The 18847-nt window shown below is 37.8% G+C and overlaps 1 protein-coding gene across 2 annotated transcripts in view; it reads right to left on the reverse strand.

The window, feature by feature from the left end:
* Positions 1-16979, reverse strand: part of slx9 (SLX9 ribosome biogenesis factor) — a 100128-nt gene extending 83149 nt beyond the window's left edge. For both annotated transcript variants that reach the window (XM_088931148.1, XM_088931147.1), the window contains exons 1-2: positions 16588-16979; positions 14165-14276 (exon numbers count right to left, since the gene is read on the reverse strand). In XM_088931148.1, the coding sequence (XP_088787274.1) occupies positions 14165-14276; positions 16588-16806 (331 nt within the window). In that variant the 5' untranslated portion in view covers positions 16807-16979. The remainder of the gene's footprint in view (positions 1-14164; positions 14277-16587) is intronic.
* Positions 16980-18847: the final 1868 nt, after the last annotated feature.

Raw genomic sequence — 18847 nt, forward strand, 5'->3', positions numbered from 1 at the left:
TGTATTTTTATGAAAGAACTTCTGAAAACAACACAAAATGCTAAAACCCACCCATAATAAATAAATGGGGATTGTGTCAGGAAAAGGAAAAGGGGTTTTGTTTTGACATTCCTCCATCTAGTGACAGAATATAGTAACTACAAATTGAATCTATGTTTTCTCAATTGACTGAAAGTGGACTGGGTATACCAGGCAATATGCAATTAATGTTTCCTCTGTGACAACAAAAAATGTAACATATGATGATACAGTATATCCTTGTATACAGTCTAGGAAAAAGATCTTTAAAACAAATTGCATCAATCATGCTATAAATCCCAATTATCACAACAATGTATACAATTAAACAACACATAAAGCGTCATCAAAAGAATTAGACATGGACAATTAAAGATCTGAAAAGTTACATATCGAAAGTTACAATGGCCACTGCAGAAAAAGTGTTGATTGTGAAAAGCAGGACATCAAAACAAGACTGTCAGATGTTCTTGAAGTGGATGGTAAACATTTTAAAAGCCTTTAAAAGGCTAGAGGAAAACCTTTTGAAGCTTTAAGTTTTAAAAGATTTGACCAAAGTTCTTCATCAGCAGGCTCTTAACATGCCTGCTCCAGAACCATCAAATTAGATTCACGGTAAGGGCCTGAAGAATGTAGAGCAGTCCCCATAGCTCACAGAAGGCTCAAAGATGAGGAAAACCAGCAGCATCTGAAATCTGTAAGAGGTTTTTGGCAGTCTATGATAGAGGTTGTTGAGAGTGTAATACGTAGTCATGATTTTTACTTTCATGCAAGTAGTACGAACAATTTTAAGTGTCCCTTGTATGCAGTCTACGATCAAGCCCTGTGCGATTTTACTCTACCAAGCAAACATTGCAGGTATTAGCAGGTACTAACAGGTATTAGCATGCACTGTGACGCTGCAGCTTTGAGTTTTCAGTCTATTTCCTCTTTACTGCAGCTGCTTTCAGGCCCAGGCTTGTCATCACAATGATTTAAATTTAGGGACTGAGAAGGCTAATCCATAATCTTCCTCTTTTCTTTCAGAGATTCCTTGGTAGACCCCGCTACAATGCTACAGGCCCCAGAAACTGAGGAAGAAAAACAAGCCCATGCCATCACATGATCATCCACCAATATTAACACTGACTGCACTTAACACCATGAGGAACTTTTCTTTACACTTTGCTCATCTTTTCTTCAAAATACAGCGCTCTTTAAAGTGAAAATTGTTGAATTCATCAGACCATAAGGTTTTGTTGCAGAGAAAATCAGATTCCACCAGGTAATCGATGAAAACCTCCAAATGTTTTAACTTTGTGTACTGTTTTTAAAGTATTTCCACATGTCTTGGTGCCCAAGGACAATGTTTTTTAGGTACTGTTTGAACACCATTTCTCTATTCCTGTTAAATCTTTTGCAGTAATTCAAGAATTTTGAAGGGCTGTATGATTCATTTAGTAGATCGAAATGTGTGGACATCATCCACACTCTTTGTAGTCATTCCTTCTTTCTCATGCTTGTCATTAATAACCCACACAGTGCTTTTCTAAAAATAAAAAGCTATTTCAACATTCAACAGTTCCTCCTTCTTCGTTTAGTTGCATCACGGACATTTTGAGATGGCTTCTGTTCCACAAAGTTTCAAGCATTTTCTTTTTGAAAATCCTTATTTGAAAATTTTCCAGCCCTTGATGTATGCATTTTAAATGTATTCATAATCTTGTGGAATATGTATTCTAAATGTTTTGAGAGAATGTCAATAATCAGCAACCAACAATTTCGATCCATTTTCTAACCACTTTATGTATTTCAGGATCTCTGGGGACACCAGTCCGCCACAGGGCACACACAGATGCAATCGGAACACATACTCACACCAGTACCAATTCTCCCAGAAGCCCATTAACCTGCAAGTATGTCTTTGGACTGTGGGGGGGAAAAAACATAGCACCCCAAGAAAACCCACACGAAAATGAGGAGAACGTACAAACTCCACCTAGATAGCATCCCAGATCCAGAATTGAACCCAGGGTACTGCGAGGCTGTAAAGATAATTACTGCACCCATAACCAATAATATTTCATTTAAAATTCTGACTACACAAGCTTTTGTCAAAGCATGAAACCAGATTTTAAATTATTTTTAAATTTACCTTTATGAATAAACAAGCTATATAAACCTATTTTATTATAAAGCCAAAGTTCTGCTTCAAAGTAAACCATTCAGTACAAGAATTAGAAGTTACAAGCATCACTTTCTTCATGGCTCATCTCAGTCACCTGCCTGAAATCTTCGTTCAGTAACTATTAGTAATTGCTATAATTTGACCCTGGAATAGATGGAATTTGCATGTTTTAAAAACATTTACAAGATGTGAAAAATACATTTACAGACTCTTCTAACTTCATTTTAAATTTGACCATAGGTACCAATTCGCATTCAATTAAAATACATTAACACACTGTATATTTGGTAATGTTGGAGGGACTGGGAAATGCCCAATACAGTCACCAGACTATCACAGTTGTACATTGTATTTAAGGCAAATATCCACATTTTTTGTTATAAACAGGTATGCAAGTTCTTACCATACATTTCAATCATTTTGCTCTATAAGGTCAAAACAGAAGTGGACATTCTAAGTGGATGGTATTTTAAAACATTTGAAACAGGTTTGTGCCAGGTCACAGAGGGTTCTGATTTGTTTAAAATCCTTAAACATAGCAGTAAACACAGTCTGTTATTTGATATAACTGACATAAAAGCACATATTGCAGCTGAGGGAGGAGCCGTCTATGCTCAAAAGCCACAAAATACTTCTATGTTTCTTCCATCAGACACCAGTTCCCAATGATTAATTAGTTGGTGCATTGATTAAATAAAAAATTACTAAGTTTAATGACAAAGTCATTTCTTTTAAAGACACAGCAACAGTAAACCCAGTAAGATCATGGATTTTAAGGATTAGTGATGGCTACCAATGAACCTCTATATAATACCAATTAAAAATTGAAACTGCAGCACTCATCCAGGCAAAAGTAGAATTTGCTCTATAGATTACATTTAAAGTGCTTTTTTATACTTTCCCAGCCTAGCAATATGATTTTGTTTGTTTTATAAACAGCACCTCACTGCAAAATGAACGGATGAAACCATAACTCATCAGCATTCATCTGATTTTTTTCAGGAAAATTCACCACTTATTAGAAAGTTGAGAAAAATTGAAAAAACATTTTTAAACGGGAGATTCAAAACAATTTTTAGCAGAGGATTACTAACACTGATCATTTATGTGTATTACATGAACATCTACTGCAATGTACAAATTTAGTTTAAAAAGCAGTACCATGAGAGAAGGTCAATGTGACCTACTGTATGTCAGTAGCCTGTGAAGTATAACTACATAAAGAAAATACTTTCTTACATTTGATTTTCACAGTCAGGCAAGCATTGCCTGATAAATCTTTCAAAGCTATCAGTCTTATGCAGAAGAGACAAATGACCTTATGCTATCAATGGGTATGGTATATCACTGTATGAAATATTCACGTAAAATTACATTACACAGAGACTGGTATTGCTATTTAGACTCCTTGAAAATAAGAAACTGTAAGCTATAGCAGCCTCTACATCTTACAAGTATTGATAAGAAAACAGTCAAAAGTAAAAAAAGTGGATACAAATTTGAATGATGACTTGGTAAGACTTCAGCTGAGATGATAGGACACTTTGAACCCAGGAAGGTGAAGGCTCTCTCTCACAGACTTGTTTTTCCTCCAACGTGATAAATGAAAACACATAAAACATGGAAGTCCTTCACTGTATATCCATCCTGACAGCACTGAGAAATATAGCAAATGACTCACATGCAATCCAGTCGAAGGGCTGTACTACTTTACTAATCCTTCACTTGCACCATGAACTGCAGTGTTTAATGGATAAACCTTGATGAGCAGGTCGCGTGTGTACAGGAGAGCAGGCCGCTGAAGAGAAGGGCCTGGGGTCGGGGGGTGAGGATGGAGGCCACAGGGCAGAATCCTGGGCATGGGACACAAAAGAGGAGGAGGGATTCGCACCACTCAGGGGGAAGGCCTGTATCAGCATCTGCAGGCTGGTGGCCATGTTTGCCAGGCAAATCTCCATACAGCTTGTGATGGGAGTCTGTGTTCTGCTGGGCCAGGTTGGACAGCACTCTTCTCGAGACTGACCCCCAGAGACGGGGGGAACTCTCTCCTCCAGGACAGGGGGTGGCAAAGTGAGAGGAGATTTTGGGTGGTGGAGCATCTTCAGATGGTGTAGGAAGAGGCTCAGGAGGAAGCAGAGAAAGTGAAAGAGGAAGAGAGACTCAGCAGAGGCTGGTGTACTGGAGGAAACTGTGGCAGGCAGTGGAGACAAACGCTTCTCCAGACACTGGATAAGAGAGTCTTTCCTCTGCCTCTATCCTTTAACATTGGAATAATCGCACACAATTTCTGCAGTTCAGTGCTTTCTTCATATGGTTTTCAAACTAGAACTCTGTTCAAATACACAAAATACAAACTTGTGTAAGGAAACTGAACAGGACTGCAATGGAGAAATCAATCAATGCCCTGCCACAGGTTTAACATCACTCATTTCTTTTGTACAAAGATTGAGCCTCTTTTAATAAAACAGCAAAAAGTGTTCAAACCAAAAATAAAAGTTAACATCAATCAAAATTAAACACTTTTGTCTCTAAAATCAATAAACTATGGTTATCATAAACTCAAAACGTCTTGCCGCTCATTATATTTTGTCATTTTTTTCCCCCACTATGGTCCTGAAGAAGTGAACATCAGTTTAAAAAATATTAAAGCTGTAAATAATACATCAGTGGATGTTTATTAAGAATATGTGGTACTCTCTATGCCTAGCTGCATGTCTACTGTTCACTGCTTTAGCAGAAGTAGGTCACCATCACTGCTCCCGAGATCAAGATAAATATTTCAAGAAGACTCTCGGACATATTGGAAATAAAACTCGTGTTCACCAAGATCACAAGTGGAAAAAAAATGTATGAATACACCTGGGAAGAGAGCACGTGGAATTATAAGATCTATTGATGTCTACAAAGAAAAAAAATTAAAAGCCTTTTATTTAAGATGCTGAACACAAATAATTATATTAGTCTAGCTTAAGATCAAGGGCAAACTCTCAGCTGTAAAGGATATGCCTGAGCACTCGTACCCTGCTGACAGCAGGACCCCCATCCAGGGTGGAGCATATTGTGTCTTCCTTTTGTATCCAATTATACAGAAGTTTTGAGTTTTTGTGACCCTCTAATGACATATACAAAGGCTTCAAGTACAGAACTGACACCAACAACAAACCAAGCCATGACAGCTTTGTCTAATTCTAAGTTAGAGACCCAAGTCAGCAGTTTAAAAAGAAGAACTATACCAATATTGTGGAATCTAACTTCTTGAAAGTGGTTTCTATCTTTTCCTTCTTTGTTCAAATCAGGAGTACATCAGGGGGAATGTACAATATTTGATTATTGTACATTATCCAAATGTACAATAATGAAATAGAACTACGGAAAACAGAGAGAAAAGGCATACCTTGCCGGTCTGTAGGCTCGTCTTCAGGCACCTCCTTGACAATGCACCTTCGTCAGGTTTTGCAACTTGTCCGTAGGGGAAAAAAAAAGTCCTTGAAGAGCCTCTGAATAACTGGAAGGAGAAAGTGGGGAGAATGCCCATTTCTCCAGCTGTGTGGGGCTCTGGAGATACACATAGCCCTCTTCCCAGTAATGCAAGAAATGAAGGTAGCTTGTCCTTCTCTGATGTTCAACCAGCATTTTTTTGGTCTTTTTTATGTTTAACAAAAAACAACATGTGATGCGCTTTCACATAAACACATCAACAAACCTAAGCATCTAAAAAAAAATCTGCCTCTCAGGGCCTCTGGTCAGAGACAACCTCTTCCCTCTATGGGGAAGGATGTGTCACCTTTTCTGGGCAAATTATCTGCCTGTATTCACGTTCTTAGTCTCAGGAATCTTGTGGCAGTTGAAGCAGTCCTCCGTACAGAGCCTCTCCGAGAGCAAGCATACCTCCGTGGAGCTCATGAAGTAGATCTTAATGTCCAGGTGTTTTTGGGAGGTGCAGTCCAGGAACTGGAAGGTCTGTGAACCAGTATTTCTGCATCTACAACCTATCTCTGGGCCAGAAACCCAGTGCACTGATATTTGTTGTAATCTCTTGACATATCGCTTTTCTGGATGTCCCAGGTTTGCCTGCAATGGCAAACAAATGCCTGCAGTTTCTTAAGACTTTGAAAATGAGAACATAACTTTCATTTGCTCAAAATTTAGGTTTTCTTCACCTCTCTGGGATAGGGCTGACAGCAGAGGCACTAGGGTCTTCATTCTCTCCTAAAGACATGTTTGAAGATTTTGTGTCACTCGTAAAATGTGTCAAAAAACAGCAAATTGATTTGAGGGCATTATACATTTTCTTTCCTTGAGAAATGTTAATACGCGACACAACTGAGGTTATGCAGTATTCCCCATGAAGATCCTTTTCTCATCAGAAATGGACAAAAAACAGAATCCTGACATCTTTTTGGAATTCAGTTGAAGCATAAAAGACAGGAAAGGCTTTCGTACAGCATAATATCTACCACCATTTAATCAGACCAGAATTTGAAAAAGGCTTTATGTTCAATAGTTAAAGCTCTGTCCTTCACATGAATGCCTGAAGCACTATACCGAACCCAGGATTTTACATATATTTGGTGGCAGCGGCGGTTTTTTTTATGGGTGTGTGCCCTTCACGGAGACAAAAACTTCAGCACTGTGTCTTGCCGTTTGGACATTTCATTTGGATGATTTGCTGTTCGCAAAGGGACTGCACCGTGAGTTTACTACACTGCTTTGGCATTTCATGGATTCAGTAGGATGAGCATCATTATCTGACTGATTATTTGTATAACTTAAGGATATGTTTTTATCAATATTACCTTGAAACGAAACGTACTACAATTCGTTACTTGTTCGCCACAAGTTAAATCTTCAAGTTAAGAACTTTTAACTTTAATACTGCCATCGCCGATCGCATTTTGGATATTTTACTTTTTTTTGGCTTTGCGACAAGGTTATTCTGGACTTTAGATTGCATACGGATTTGTTGGGGTTTTTTTTTTGTCCGGTCAAAATCACTATAATATTTCTGAAGATTCTTAGAGTGAATCTGTTAGGAGAAAGTCCCAGTTTTGAAACTGAGTGTCTACAGACATGTCCGACGATGACACATTCACCGCTGTGGTGCACTTCAAAGCCGTTTTGACGGCGGATTTCACTGGTGAAGGAACCGAAAGTTTTTCACAGTGGGTTAGACGTTTTCAAGGGTGGTGTGAGACTTCAGGTATGGATAAAACACAAATAGCCAAAATTCTTCCATCTAGATTGGCAGGTGCTGCATTTAGTTATTGGGACAGTCTCCCAGATACAGTGAAATGTGATTATGATAACACTTGCAAGCACATGCAATCCGTTTTTGGACAAAAACAGGAACTCAGGACATTTCAAACATATCTGAATGCACGGCCGCATCAGCCTAATGAACCTTTGGAGGTGTATGCAGCAGAGTTTCATCGTCTTGTACTGCAAGCTTTCCCAGATTATGGGCAAACTGCCATTTCAGGAGAAATCCTGAGGCGTTTCATTGCTGGACTTGACCTTGAGTTACAAGCAAAATCGTATGAGTTTGGTGTCACCACTCTTGACGAAGCTCTTAAAGTAGCTGGCCAGTGTGAGAGAGCACGTTCCACACTCCATGGCATCCTCCCAGCTACAGTGTCAATGAATACTCCACCACCTGATCGCTCCACCCCAGTCCATAGCTTGTCTAACACCAGTGCTGACAAGCTAGCAGCCCAGCTAGACAAACGTACACTTCAAGTGGACAGATTGCAGCCAGCTGTAACATCACTGACTCATACCCAGGCATGTACCCATTCTCATTCCCCAGAGGTCCATTCCTCATCTGCTGCACGTAGGAGACCACAGTCCCCAGAGGGGCCCTGGGATAGCCACTGCAGTCCTTGCTGTGACTGTCGACATCAAACAGATTCTACTGCTCGTCAGTTATACAGCAGAGGCAGATCTCCTTCACGCAGCTGCATCAGTCAAAGCCGACCTTTTCGCAGCCCCAGTCCTGGTGCCAGGTCATACCAGCAACACCACAGTTATGACGAGCCTGTACGCTGGGACCGGCAGGTGTCAGGCCATCATCAGCGGGGGAGGTCTGACAGCTTTGAAAAAAAGTCTGCAATGTCTCAGCAGAGGTACAGGCATTGTTCAGATGACCCAACCAGCTCAAGTTCCAGATTTGAGAGAGACAGCTACAGAGGTAAAGAGCACTCCAGACAACGTTCTCCCAGTCAAACACCATCACGTGTGCGTCATGTACACTTTACAGAGGCCCAAAGGCAGGGAAAAGAATGGTCCCCTCCACCTGACATCACTAGTAAGGCCTGTAGTGAACAAACTGTAACAAACTGTAATGAACCCTGCAAAGAAAAGTGCACAAAACCAGCTATACCTCCTGCTGTAAATGTCAACTTGGATCTTGACTTGTCACAGGCTCTGTCATTTGATTTGCTCCAATATCAAAAGGATGATGTTACACTGCGCACAGTGCGAGCGTGGTTAGCTATAGGAAAGAGACCTGCAGTTTGGGCAATGAAAAAATGTTCACCTGCACTTAAAGTGTTGTGGCAACAGTTCTATAAATTGCATTTAGTGAATGACCTGATTTATCACTGTTCATGTAACCAACCAGGGGAGGAGCCTACTCTTCACATTGTAATTCCCGATAAGATTGCTCCGGAAGTACTACAGCTCCTACATGGAAACCAAACAGTTGGCCACCTTGGTCACAGAAAGACACTTCATCGAGCTCGAGAGCAGTTCTACTGGCCTTTTATGGCGAAGGACATTGAGAGCTATTGTCACCATTGTGTAGCGTGTCAATCCAGAGCTATGCCAGTACCCCATAACCTTGCTCCTCTGCAGACAATTGAAGCTAGTCGACCATTCCAGAAAGTGGCTGCAGACATAACTGAACTCCCTATCTCACCCAGTGGGTACAGGTATGTTCTTGTTATACAGGACTATTTTACTAAATATGTGAACCTGTATCCCATTAAAGACCAGCGTGCAGTCACAGTCGCTCACTTTATTTTTGAACAATACATAAGTGAGCATGGAGTTCCAGAATATTTCCACTCCTTTAATATGTGTGAAGCCACCAGATCTCAGTTAAAATGGACACAAGCCTATTAAATAACGTAAACTGACAGATGAACGTGAATACCTTTTTGATAAGGCTTTTTCAATAAGGTTTTAAGTACAGAACTGACACCAACAACAAACAAAGTCATTGTAATATGATTAAACGAACTTCTTTGCCTAATTCTAAGTTAAAGCCCTAGGTCAGCAGCTTAAAAACAAGACGTATACTAATATTAAAGAATTAACTCAGAGACACATGAAAATAATTACACAATAAAACATGGCCACAAACTACAAAAACTTTGGTTGCATTAAGACTTTCCCTGAGATTAAGATATTATAAAAATATTTCCAGAGTGGTAGCACACTAAAATTATGTGCTGGAATAGTTACATACAGGGCTGTCTCAAGTGTAACAAGAATCACTGCTAGTTCTATAAATGAAAACATTTTTATAACTATTTTTTTGGATTATCCATTTTTTTATATTGCACAATAAAAGGCTGTCTCAGATTGAAAGATGGAGAAACATTCTAAAAATCAAATGGACTAGGCTGTGTGACCACAATACTTTTAGTCAGACAACTCTTAAAGGATTTCAATACTCTTAAAGTGAACAACTACAACATGATTAAATTAAGAAAGATTCAGTAAGCAGTTTTTTTCAGACTAGTCTATACACTCTAACACTTCATTTTTACTTTTATTTTTCATTTTAATTGGACAGTAAAGAAAAATAATTATAATGACAGTAAAGTAACAATTCTATACTAAAAACAGAAGAAAGGCTATAATTCACATAGTATAGATTTTCCTTAACTGTACATACCACTTGAATTAAAAATATGATTTGTTGGTTAATTGTATTTTTTCTTTTTTGCGGTGTGTTTGTGAGGTTAATTTGTGTAAACCTATATTCAAAATCTATTATGGGATTACATGAGTGTCTCTTCATTTGAGAAATCCACTAAGTCTTTCAGAAACATACAGTATTACTGTAAATGCTATTAAACACTGCCACAAAGCTGCTGAAAGTAACAACATTTCCAGAAAACCCTTGAATAGAACAGGATGGAAAACCTGAAATGAGGACAAAAGCTTCTTTCCAAGTAAAAAAACCCAAGTGTAAGTCATGTCTTCCTCCGTTTAAGGACTTTAATGTCAAGTCAGTGACAAGTGCAACAGAGAAATCGAAATCAAAATACATGCCAAATACACAGAAAAAGTTCAGTTTCTGTAAAACAGTAAAGCAATAGCTCCTCACACTTTTATCAATCATGTTCCATCATGACTTGTTATCAAGACTGGATTACATGTTTTAAAACAACGGTACAAACCTAGAGCTTGTGTAAAAAGTTAAGAATTAATGTTGCAATGATTAGATTATATTAAACTAAAACATGTCTGTTGCTACTCTACTAGCTGTCAGATTAATTAAAAAGATTTGTTGCTGTACTAATTCACTATAAGCACTGCAAATGCACTACTGCTTTGTATCCATGTTATTAAGTATTTTTTACACAGCGCTAACTTTATACTTTCATTATTTTTGCCTGCCTTACTACAATTACATTGTATTTGTATTCATTTTACTTTTTATTCTTGCTTGTAATATTTGTTTACACTTAATGTAAAAGTGCAAGTTACCCTAGATAAGGGCATCTTCTACTGAATTAGTAATCATTCTTTTATTATATCATAGTTAATTCACATACACAAAATATTCCTATGTTTCTAAAGGAAATTAAATATAACCACAAAGGACATTCAGTTATACTATTTCCTTTTTCAAAACAAAATTTAACTACACAATGGAAAAATCACATATCCTACATCTGAGAGTCAGTTTGAGCACCTTATCAGACATGGATTTCCTTTAACACCAAACCCAGAGTTAAAAGAAAGGAGGGTATTTCCAGCTTTTAGTTTTTGGCTTGAAGTCATCCATTATTTGCAACTTTTTATTGAACAATTCAGTGTGCGTAGGGTGTAAATGTGATTGGTGATCTGGTACATTCCCTCAGTTCCCTCTCTGCCTCCATGTCTCTCTCTCTCCTGTCTATCACACCCAATAACTTTAGAAAAACGGGAGTGGGCTGCTGTAAGGTTGGGACCCCTGATAGTCACTGCTTGCGTTTCTTAAACAGAAGGGGCCAGCCTTGGTCCTGAAGAGCCACTATTGAACCATGTACAATTTCATTAATTTAGAAAGTTAATCAACCTAACCTAAAGAATTGCCACATGTGTTTCTTGAGAGCTACATTGTATTGGTGTCTTCATTAGCACAAACTAATGAAGAAATTACCTGCAAAATTAAACTGTTTCTCAGTATCTCAAAATTGATTATTTAAAGGTGACCCATAAAACCAGGACCACAACTGTCCACCCCTTTTTGAAAACTTTCCTTCACTTAAGACATGCAATTAGACTACGGTCTTAACATCTCTTTTCTTAGGTAATAGTAAGCTAAAGAACACTGAGCCATCCTTAGATGTTGACATCTGCCTTCAGCTAATGATTAAATATTGACAGCAGAGATTTGTTCACTAAACTTTAAAATATACACTGTTGCACCTGTATCCTCATCTGTAAAATGAGCCCAGTGACTAATAATCACTAGGACGGATGTGCCACCTTTCTGAGCAAAGCTTATGCTTGCTGAATCATGTGACATATAGAAAACCCTTTACGTTGAATTGCAACTGAAACAGGTGAAGAGTTCCCACACCTGCATCGTAAATGAGAGCAGCCTTTAATATCTGACAGATGAAGGACTGTTGAGCTCCACTTTCCAGTGTGTCCTTCACAGATGCTAAAATACATAGACTCTGTTTCATTCCATCATGATTAGGAGATTTCTAGTGTATCTCTTTAAACGATACACTTAGACCCACACAAAATACTGTACAAGCTATATCACTATTTCACAGAAATCCAGAAGAACTAAATATTCCTACAGAACTCTTAATTATGTACCCTAAACAAGAAAGCAACTAAATCAAAAGGTATGTGGTCAAGTCATTTGATGAATAAAAAAAAAGATATTGCAGCATATCAGTAGTTTATATTTACTTTACTGTAAAGTCATTTGTCACATAATCATCAGTGTGTAAAACTGCAGTTTACCAGCCACAACAACTTAATTCAAACTTAAATTTAATTCACATCCTCAAGTTAAGAAATTAAAAAAGTAACTCACTACAAATTATATTCTCTTGTGCTGCCCTCCCCCAACAACAGATTTGAGTACAGTAATGGTTTCAGTGGATCTCTGGACCAGTTTCACGCTCAATGTGGTACAGAAGAAACATTATTTCACATTATCAATGCACTAAAAACCGGCAATGAACATGTGCTGTCACCCCAAAGAAAATGTGGGCTAAACAAAAGAAGAAGACAGTGAACCTACCTTAATACTTAAGAAACAGACATAGTTCAGTCTGGGCCTTCCTTACAACACATGCAATTCATTTTCCAACAAAAAGATTTTCTGAAACAGATTTCTGGTCCACAAAACCCTCTATACTTTCACTATTGATGAGCTAATCAACAAATGTTATTGCCTTTTTACAACTACTGTTGAGACTGTAGCTCCATTCAACATTTCAAATAATCACAAGAGTCCTTACTGTTAATGTGCAATTGTGCCATTAATTTAACTGCACATTTACACCCAGCACAAACACAATGAAGGAGTACTTGCGGATGTACAATGCTATACAAACAGCAAAACAGGCTGATTTCCCAATTTTCATTAAGAAAAATAAAAAGTATTCAACACTCCTTATTTCTACAATAAAAAGTAAAATGAATATAGATAAGACCAGCTAAACTATTGCTTTGTTTAGCCCTTTGAGACTTTGAGACATCTTTTGTAAATCTAGTGAAATGAAAGACTCCTTGTAAGTAGGGCTGGGCGATAATTCGATAGCGATAATTATTGCGATATAATTTTCCTCGATATAATTTTAACAAAAGTTCGATATATATGTTTATGCTTTGCGTGTGTGCACAAAATACTGCGTGAGTGCGCGTGCGTGTCACAGACCGGGCAGCAAACGTGGTGATGTTTACCCACACGGTGGTGGCTGACAGGATTGTAGTTAGAGTGGAGAAATGAGCGACACTGAAGCAAATGTAGTGCTGCCAACGACCAGCTCGAAGGACGATGACATCGTCGACAGAAAAGGTCATTCAACTTCGGTAATTTGGAGATATTTTGGCTTTTTACGATCGGACATAAAACAGAGCACTTTAAACTTTGCAGTCTGTCTGAGCCATCTTCTATGTGTGTTTTATCACACTGCAGTATTTAATTTTTCTATTAAGATATTTATTTTGTAAATTTTACTCATGCATATTTTGACATAAAAAAGACTTGAATACTCTCTACCTCAGATTTGTTTAATGTTTCTGCTGTTTGGCAAGTGTTTGTTGTGTTCTTAAAATAAAGAGTTGTTTAATTTACCAATTAACTGTCTGGTTTCTTCAACTTTCACTCAGGAGAAAAAATCTGCCTTTAAACTTGAAAGAAATAATGATTTGACATTTATCGTGATAATTATCGATATCGACTGATATGAAAATTTTTATCGTGATAATGTTTTTGGCCATATCGCCCAGCCCTACTTGTAAGGGAGAGTCTTATAATCATACTGCAGAACACTGTTAGAGCAACAACATTTCCTATTCTGCAGACGTTTTGCAAGATTTACACCAAAGTGTTCATTCTGGGGTAGATGTAATTGTTTTCCATTCAAACTAGTCACAGATATATAGATGTCAAGTGCATGGAGTTACTTTGAGCTGTATGGTAGCAGAGCATGTTCATACAGCACCCATCAGAAAAGTTAACAAAGAAAAACTTCCAAATTTAATACTGTATTGACGCAAAGACTATGCATGTACCTTTCTGGGAGGAAACTGAGTTACACGTGTCATCCACCTTCAAAGTCTGCACCAGATCTTCAGGGCTGATCTTCGTTCCAGCAAAGACAGAAGAGGAAAAAACATCCCATCGCTGTAAAGAGAATATTACACAGGCTCAGAGCCATCGAAAAAAGAAAATATTTAACACACAGTTGAAATACAGGATAAATAAACTGAACGCTCCATCAGCCAAGTGTTTACTAAATCATAGAGTATGTTTTTCAATAGACACCCATTAGCGACATCCAGAATGAGCTGCAGTTTGTGTGACTGATCTATAAAGTAATATAAGACCATAATTTAACTAATATATACTTCATAAAAACACTTTGTTTCATCTGGAAAAAAACACAAACATCTAGTATTTATTATTCATTTAATACTGAAAGGGCAAACATTCCAAACAGGGCAGGAGAAAGCCATACATTGAGAGGCTTACTGAATTATAACTTGCAGTTATTTTCTGGTTTAAGGTCTTTCATTACGAAAAGTGACAATAAAAGCTAGTTAAAACTTTACAACCCTGTTTAAGTAGTAATACTGTAAAGCACTGGCCAGTGCGAGAAAAGCTGAGGTTCCTAAGATTTACTGCAATTATTTAATAATAATAATATTTGCTTACACTTATGGATGATGCGACAGCAGCCATAGTGCGCCAGAACGCTGACCACACATCAGCTATCAGTGAGGAGGAGAGCAGAGTAATGAAGCCAATTCATAGATGGGGATTATTAGGAAGCCATGACTGGTAAGGGCCAATGGGAAATTTGGCCAGGACGCCGTTCATTTACACAAACCCAGAATAAAAACTAGACTTTACACCTGTGTTTATTGACATTAATTTCAGATTGAGATTATTGTGTGTTGTTACAGTGTTTAGAAAGACTGATATATAACTTTCTAAATCAAATCTTTTCATTGAAAGGAGTTACTGCACGTGTGCAAAAGGCCTTGAACAATAACATTAATTGGTATTTTAACCTCTTCTTTGCCATTGCAAACTTTTTTTAAATGCAATCAAAATCTCTCTAAAGCACAAATCACTGATGGTTTGTTTTTTTACCACAGAAGATGAGAGTTGACATTTATTTATGAACTTTTTCAACAATCACATTTTCATGAGCAAGCGACTTTTCATTTTTTTCTAAGCTTGATTATTGCCACAGAAATTAAAAGCAAAACACAGCAGCAGTTTTTGTTTTAAATAATCGCCCCAACATTAACATTTTTAACACAGGGAAAAGAAGCATTAAAAATAGCCAGAAAACCAAAACATGGTAATGCATAGTTTCAACTCAAATTTGCAGGAATAAAGGAAGAAAGTAGAAAATACATTTTATAAACTATAACAATACAACTACAAAGTAACCAATACACAAAAACTTGCACGTTCAGTAGTCTATAGTCCTAATGAACATCATTAATTTGTTATTCTTTTGAATATGATTCATACAGTACTTTATTAGAGTTGCTTGTCACTTTTTAATTACCAAAAAAAACAAATACCTTTCCTTTTGGTTCAACAGAAGAATGTCAGTCACAAGTGAAAACCACTCTCAGAAAACTTTAACAATGCAGCGTAATCTTCTTCTGCTAGATTGTTTCAGAATTTAACCCTGTATTTGTTTAAAAGCAAAAATTGTTTTTCTTTTGTATGTTTCGCAATGAAATCATAACTAGCATCTGAAATATAACAACATTGTTACCCTATGGAATGTCATTCCACGTTAACTCCAATACAGTTGGAACCCTACAAGCAATTATCTACTTTGAATACAAACAACAAGGTTCCTTTTTACTGTACACAAAAAATAGATGGAGATGTGTGTATTAGAATCCTAATCTATTTTATTGTCCATATCCAGTGGAAATTTTCCTCTGGCCTCACTGAGAGAAGAAAAACGTTGAATATACAGAGTACAAAAAACACCCAATACACACACATACTGATGTAATCAGTGTAATATAAATAACAATACCATAAAATACAACAGAGAACAAAAACATAAGTTTTGAAAAGGTTCAGATGTTATACAAATATATACGCTGTCAGTGCAGTGCTCTAAATGGGATCAAACATCCGTAGCTCAAGAGCAGCGGCCAACTGAATGAATGGCTTCTTGAAATCGTGATGTTGATATTTGTGTAACCTATGGTACTCTGAAATTTTATTATTCAACCTGCGAGTGTAGTGGATATGAGGCATAATTTACTATTAACACTGCTTTCCTATATATTCTCCTAGTACAGATGTGGTTGAGCTGGTTCTGTTTCCGAACAAAACTTTTGCTGTGTACCTCATACCACAAGCATACTTTTCAGTAAAAACGGTGCTCATGAAATTTCGGAACCCTATCCTAGATCTGGCTGGGAGAAACCTATTAAAATGACAGATAACGTACCCCGACTTCTTCTTTGTCCTTCTTTGGCTTCTCGTCGCTGGACGCGTTAATGACAGCAGTTTTCAGTGTCTCTTCAGCTTCAGGTTTACTTAGTTTCAACACACCTGCAGCTACAGGAGTCTGTTTTTTCTCTTGGACGAGAAAACTGGACCTTTCAGGCTGTAGCTTTACCGCCTCCTGATGCAACTTCTGCCGAGCTCGTTTAATCTTCCCTACCATTTTTAATGTTATTTTTTTACTTATCAAGAAATACTTGCTCTCCTTCTAAGCTTAAGCAAAGCAGCTACAACTGAAGCATTTTGCGTGAGCTCGCGTATACACACGTGGGTACCACAACACTCATAGGAGCTACATCTAAGAATGACCTGAGAGAAACAAAAACTGTAACGAATAGTTCCGAATGCAACGAGTAGGGTTTAATACAGTTGAAAAACACCAGAGGGCGTCACTTACGAAATTATTTTTTTCCAAAATAAACAAGGTCTGATGTAACAATAATAGTAATAATTAATAATTGCTTACACTTATGTAGCACACACAGGTCACACACAGACACAAACAGAAACACATTCATACCAGTGCCAATTTTCCCCCAGACGGCAGTTAACCTACCAGTTTGTCTTAGGTCTGTGAGAGGAAACCGGAGCACCCGGAGAAAACCCATGTGCACATGAGGAGAACATATAAACTACACACAGACAGTATCCTGGGACTTGAACGCAGGGACCCAGCACTGCAACAGCACAGTTCTAACCCTAGTGCCGCCATGTCACCCCAGTTAAAATATCATGCCTGAAAACTGACAGTAGCAAGGGAATTGTCATCAAGATGGAGCAGGCAAGGGCTCAGTAGCACAGTCAAGATGGTAATGCCTAAAAACACGACCACATACTGTTCACCCAAAAGCTTTCAATCATAGGGCACTCCCAAACTTTAGGTATATACTGTCTGCATCAGTAACAGAGAGGATCAGGAGCAATCGTATTTTAGAACTGTACTATGGTGTTGTATAATACCATGTGTAAGTTTACAATGGATCACCTGGTGAGTGAGATGGATAGGAAGTATTGTCCAATACTTACAGAAGTCCCAGTCATCACTACAATGCAGCTTGTCTAGTTCTTTGTCTTGTACATAGGCAACTAGTAGGTGAGTGACTTTAAATGAGGGAGTCACACAAAGAAGATTGAAAGATCCACTTGATGTGCGTGCGCTTGTCATCAAAGCATGTACTGTATATGGCCATTTCTTGTAGACCAGGATGTTTAGTTTAAGAGCAGAGAACCTGTCTGGAAGAAGTTATTCCAAAAGCTTGGAAGACACATGCAATTTCAGGGTTCTTCCCAGAAGAAAGTATGGTATTTCCTTCAAATAATCAATGAGCTAGTCCAGTTTGGAGGGATGCAATTCTGCCCCTAAGGAGCCAAAAATCAACTGTGAATGTGGATCATAAATGTGGATCATCCATACACAATTAATCAAGTAAAAGATGTGCATAGAATCCAATGCTACTATAATTCTTTGCATAATAAATGCCCCTATTTAGTTTAATGCTCCTTAAAGACAAGTTGAAGCACACAAAATAAATGGTTTGAAGCCACATGTTTTCAACACAACATTGGAAGAGCTTCAGAAAATTCTGTGGGAATTTCCCTACTCTTGACAGGCTAAAAGAACTAAATATTTTTAGTGTTGAACAAAGAAAGTTATGAGGTACCTAATTTAAGAACTCAAAATCCTAAAGAGCATTGAGAGTGCAAGGTTATCAACTTAAAGAATCCTGCCTGAAAGCAAATACTGACAACTGTCATTGCTATATATAAACATTCCTTAATTTGAGTGACAGACTTTAACAGTATTGTCTTGGTAATTGAACATTTGAGTGGTTTACCATAACTGAATAAAATGAAGTGATTCTTTTCAATAAAGTTAATAAAGTAATGCAAAACGTAATGAAAGCATCAAAAGTCAATGCAATATACTGTAGTGTAGCAATGCCCTTTCCTTGCCCGACCTTCGGCAGGGAGACACCTTAGAGTTAGGGCTGATATATCTTCAGGAGGGGTGTTTTGGGGAGAACCATGCAGTTGCCTAGGAAACGAAGGGATGCTGAAGGAAAAGTAGTGAGATGTGTGTGTTCATACCAGAATTGTCCTGCAGCTGAGAAGCCTGTCCTGTACTCCTTTTTTTATTTTTGCCTTACAACTTAGGTTTGGGAATATCCCTTTCTGTGTGTTAAAAGGACATTAGAAGTTCTTTC

Source organism: Atractosteus spatula, chromosome 13, assembly GCF_055471065.1.
Source record: "Atractosteus spatula isolate fAtrSpa1 chromosome 13, fAtrSpa1.hap1, whole genome shotgun sequence".
NCBI lineage: Eukaryota > Metazoa > Chordata > Actinopteri > Semionotiformes > Lepisosteidae > Atractosteus > Atractosteus spatula.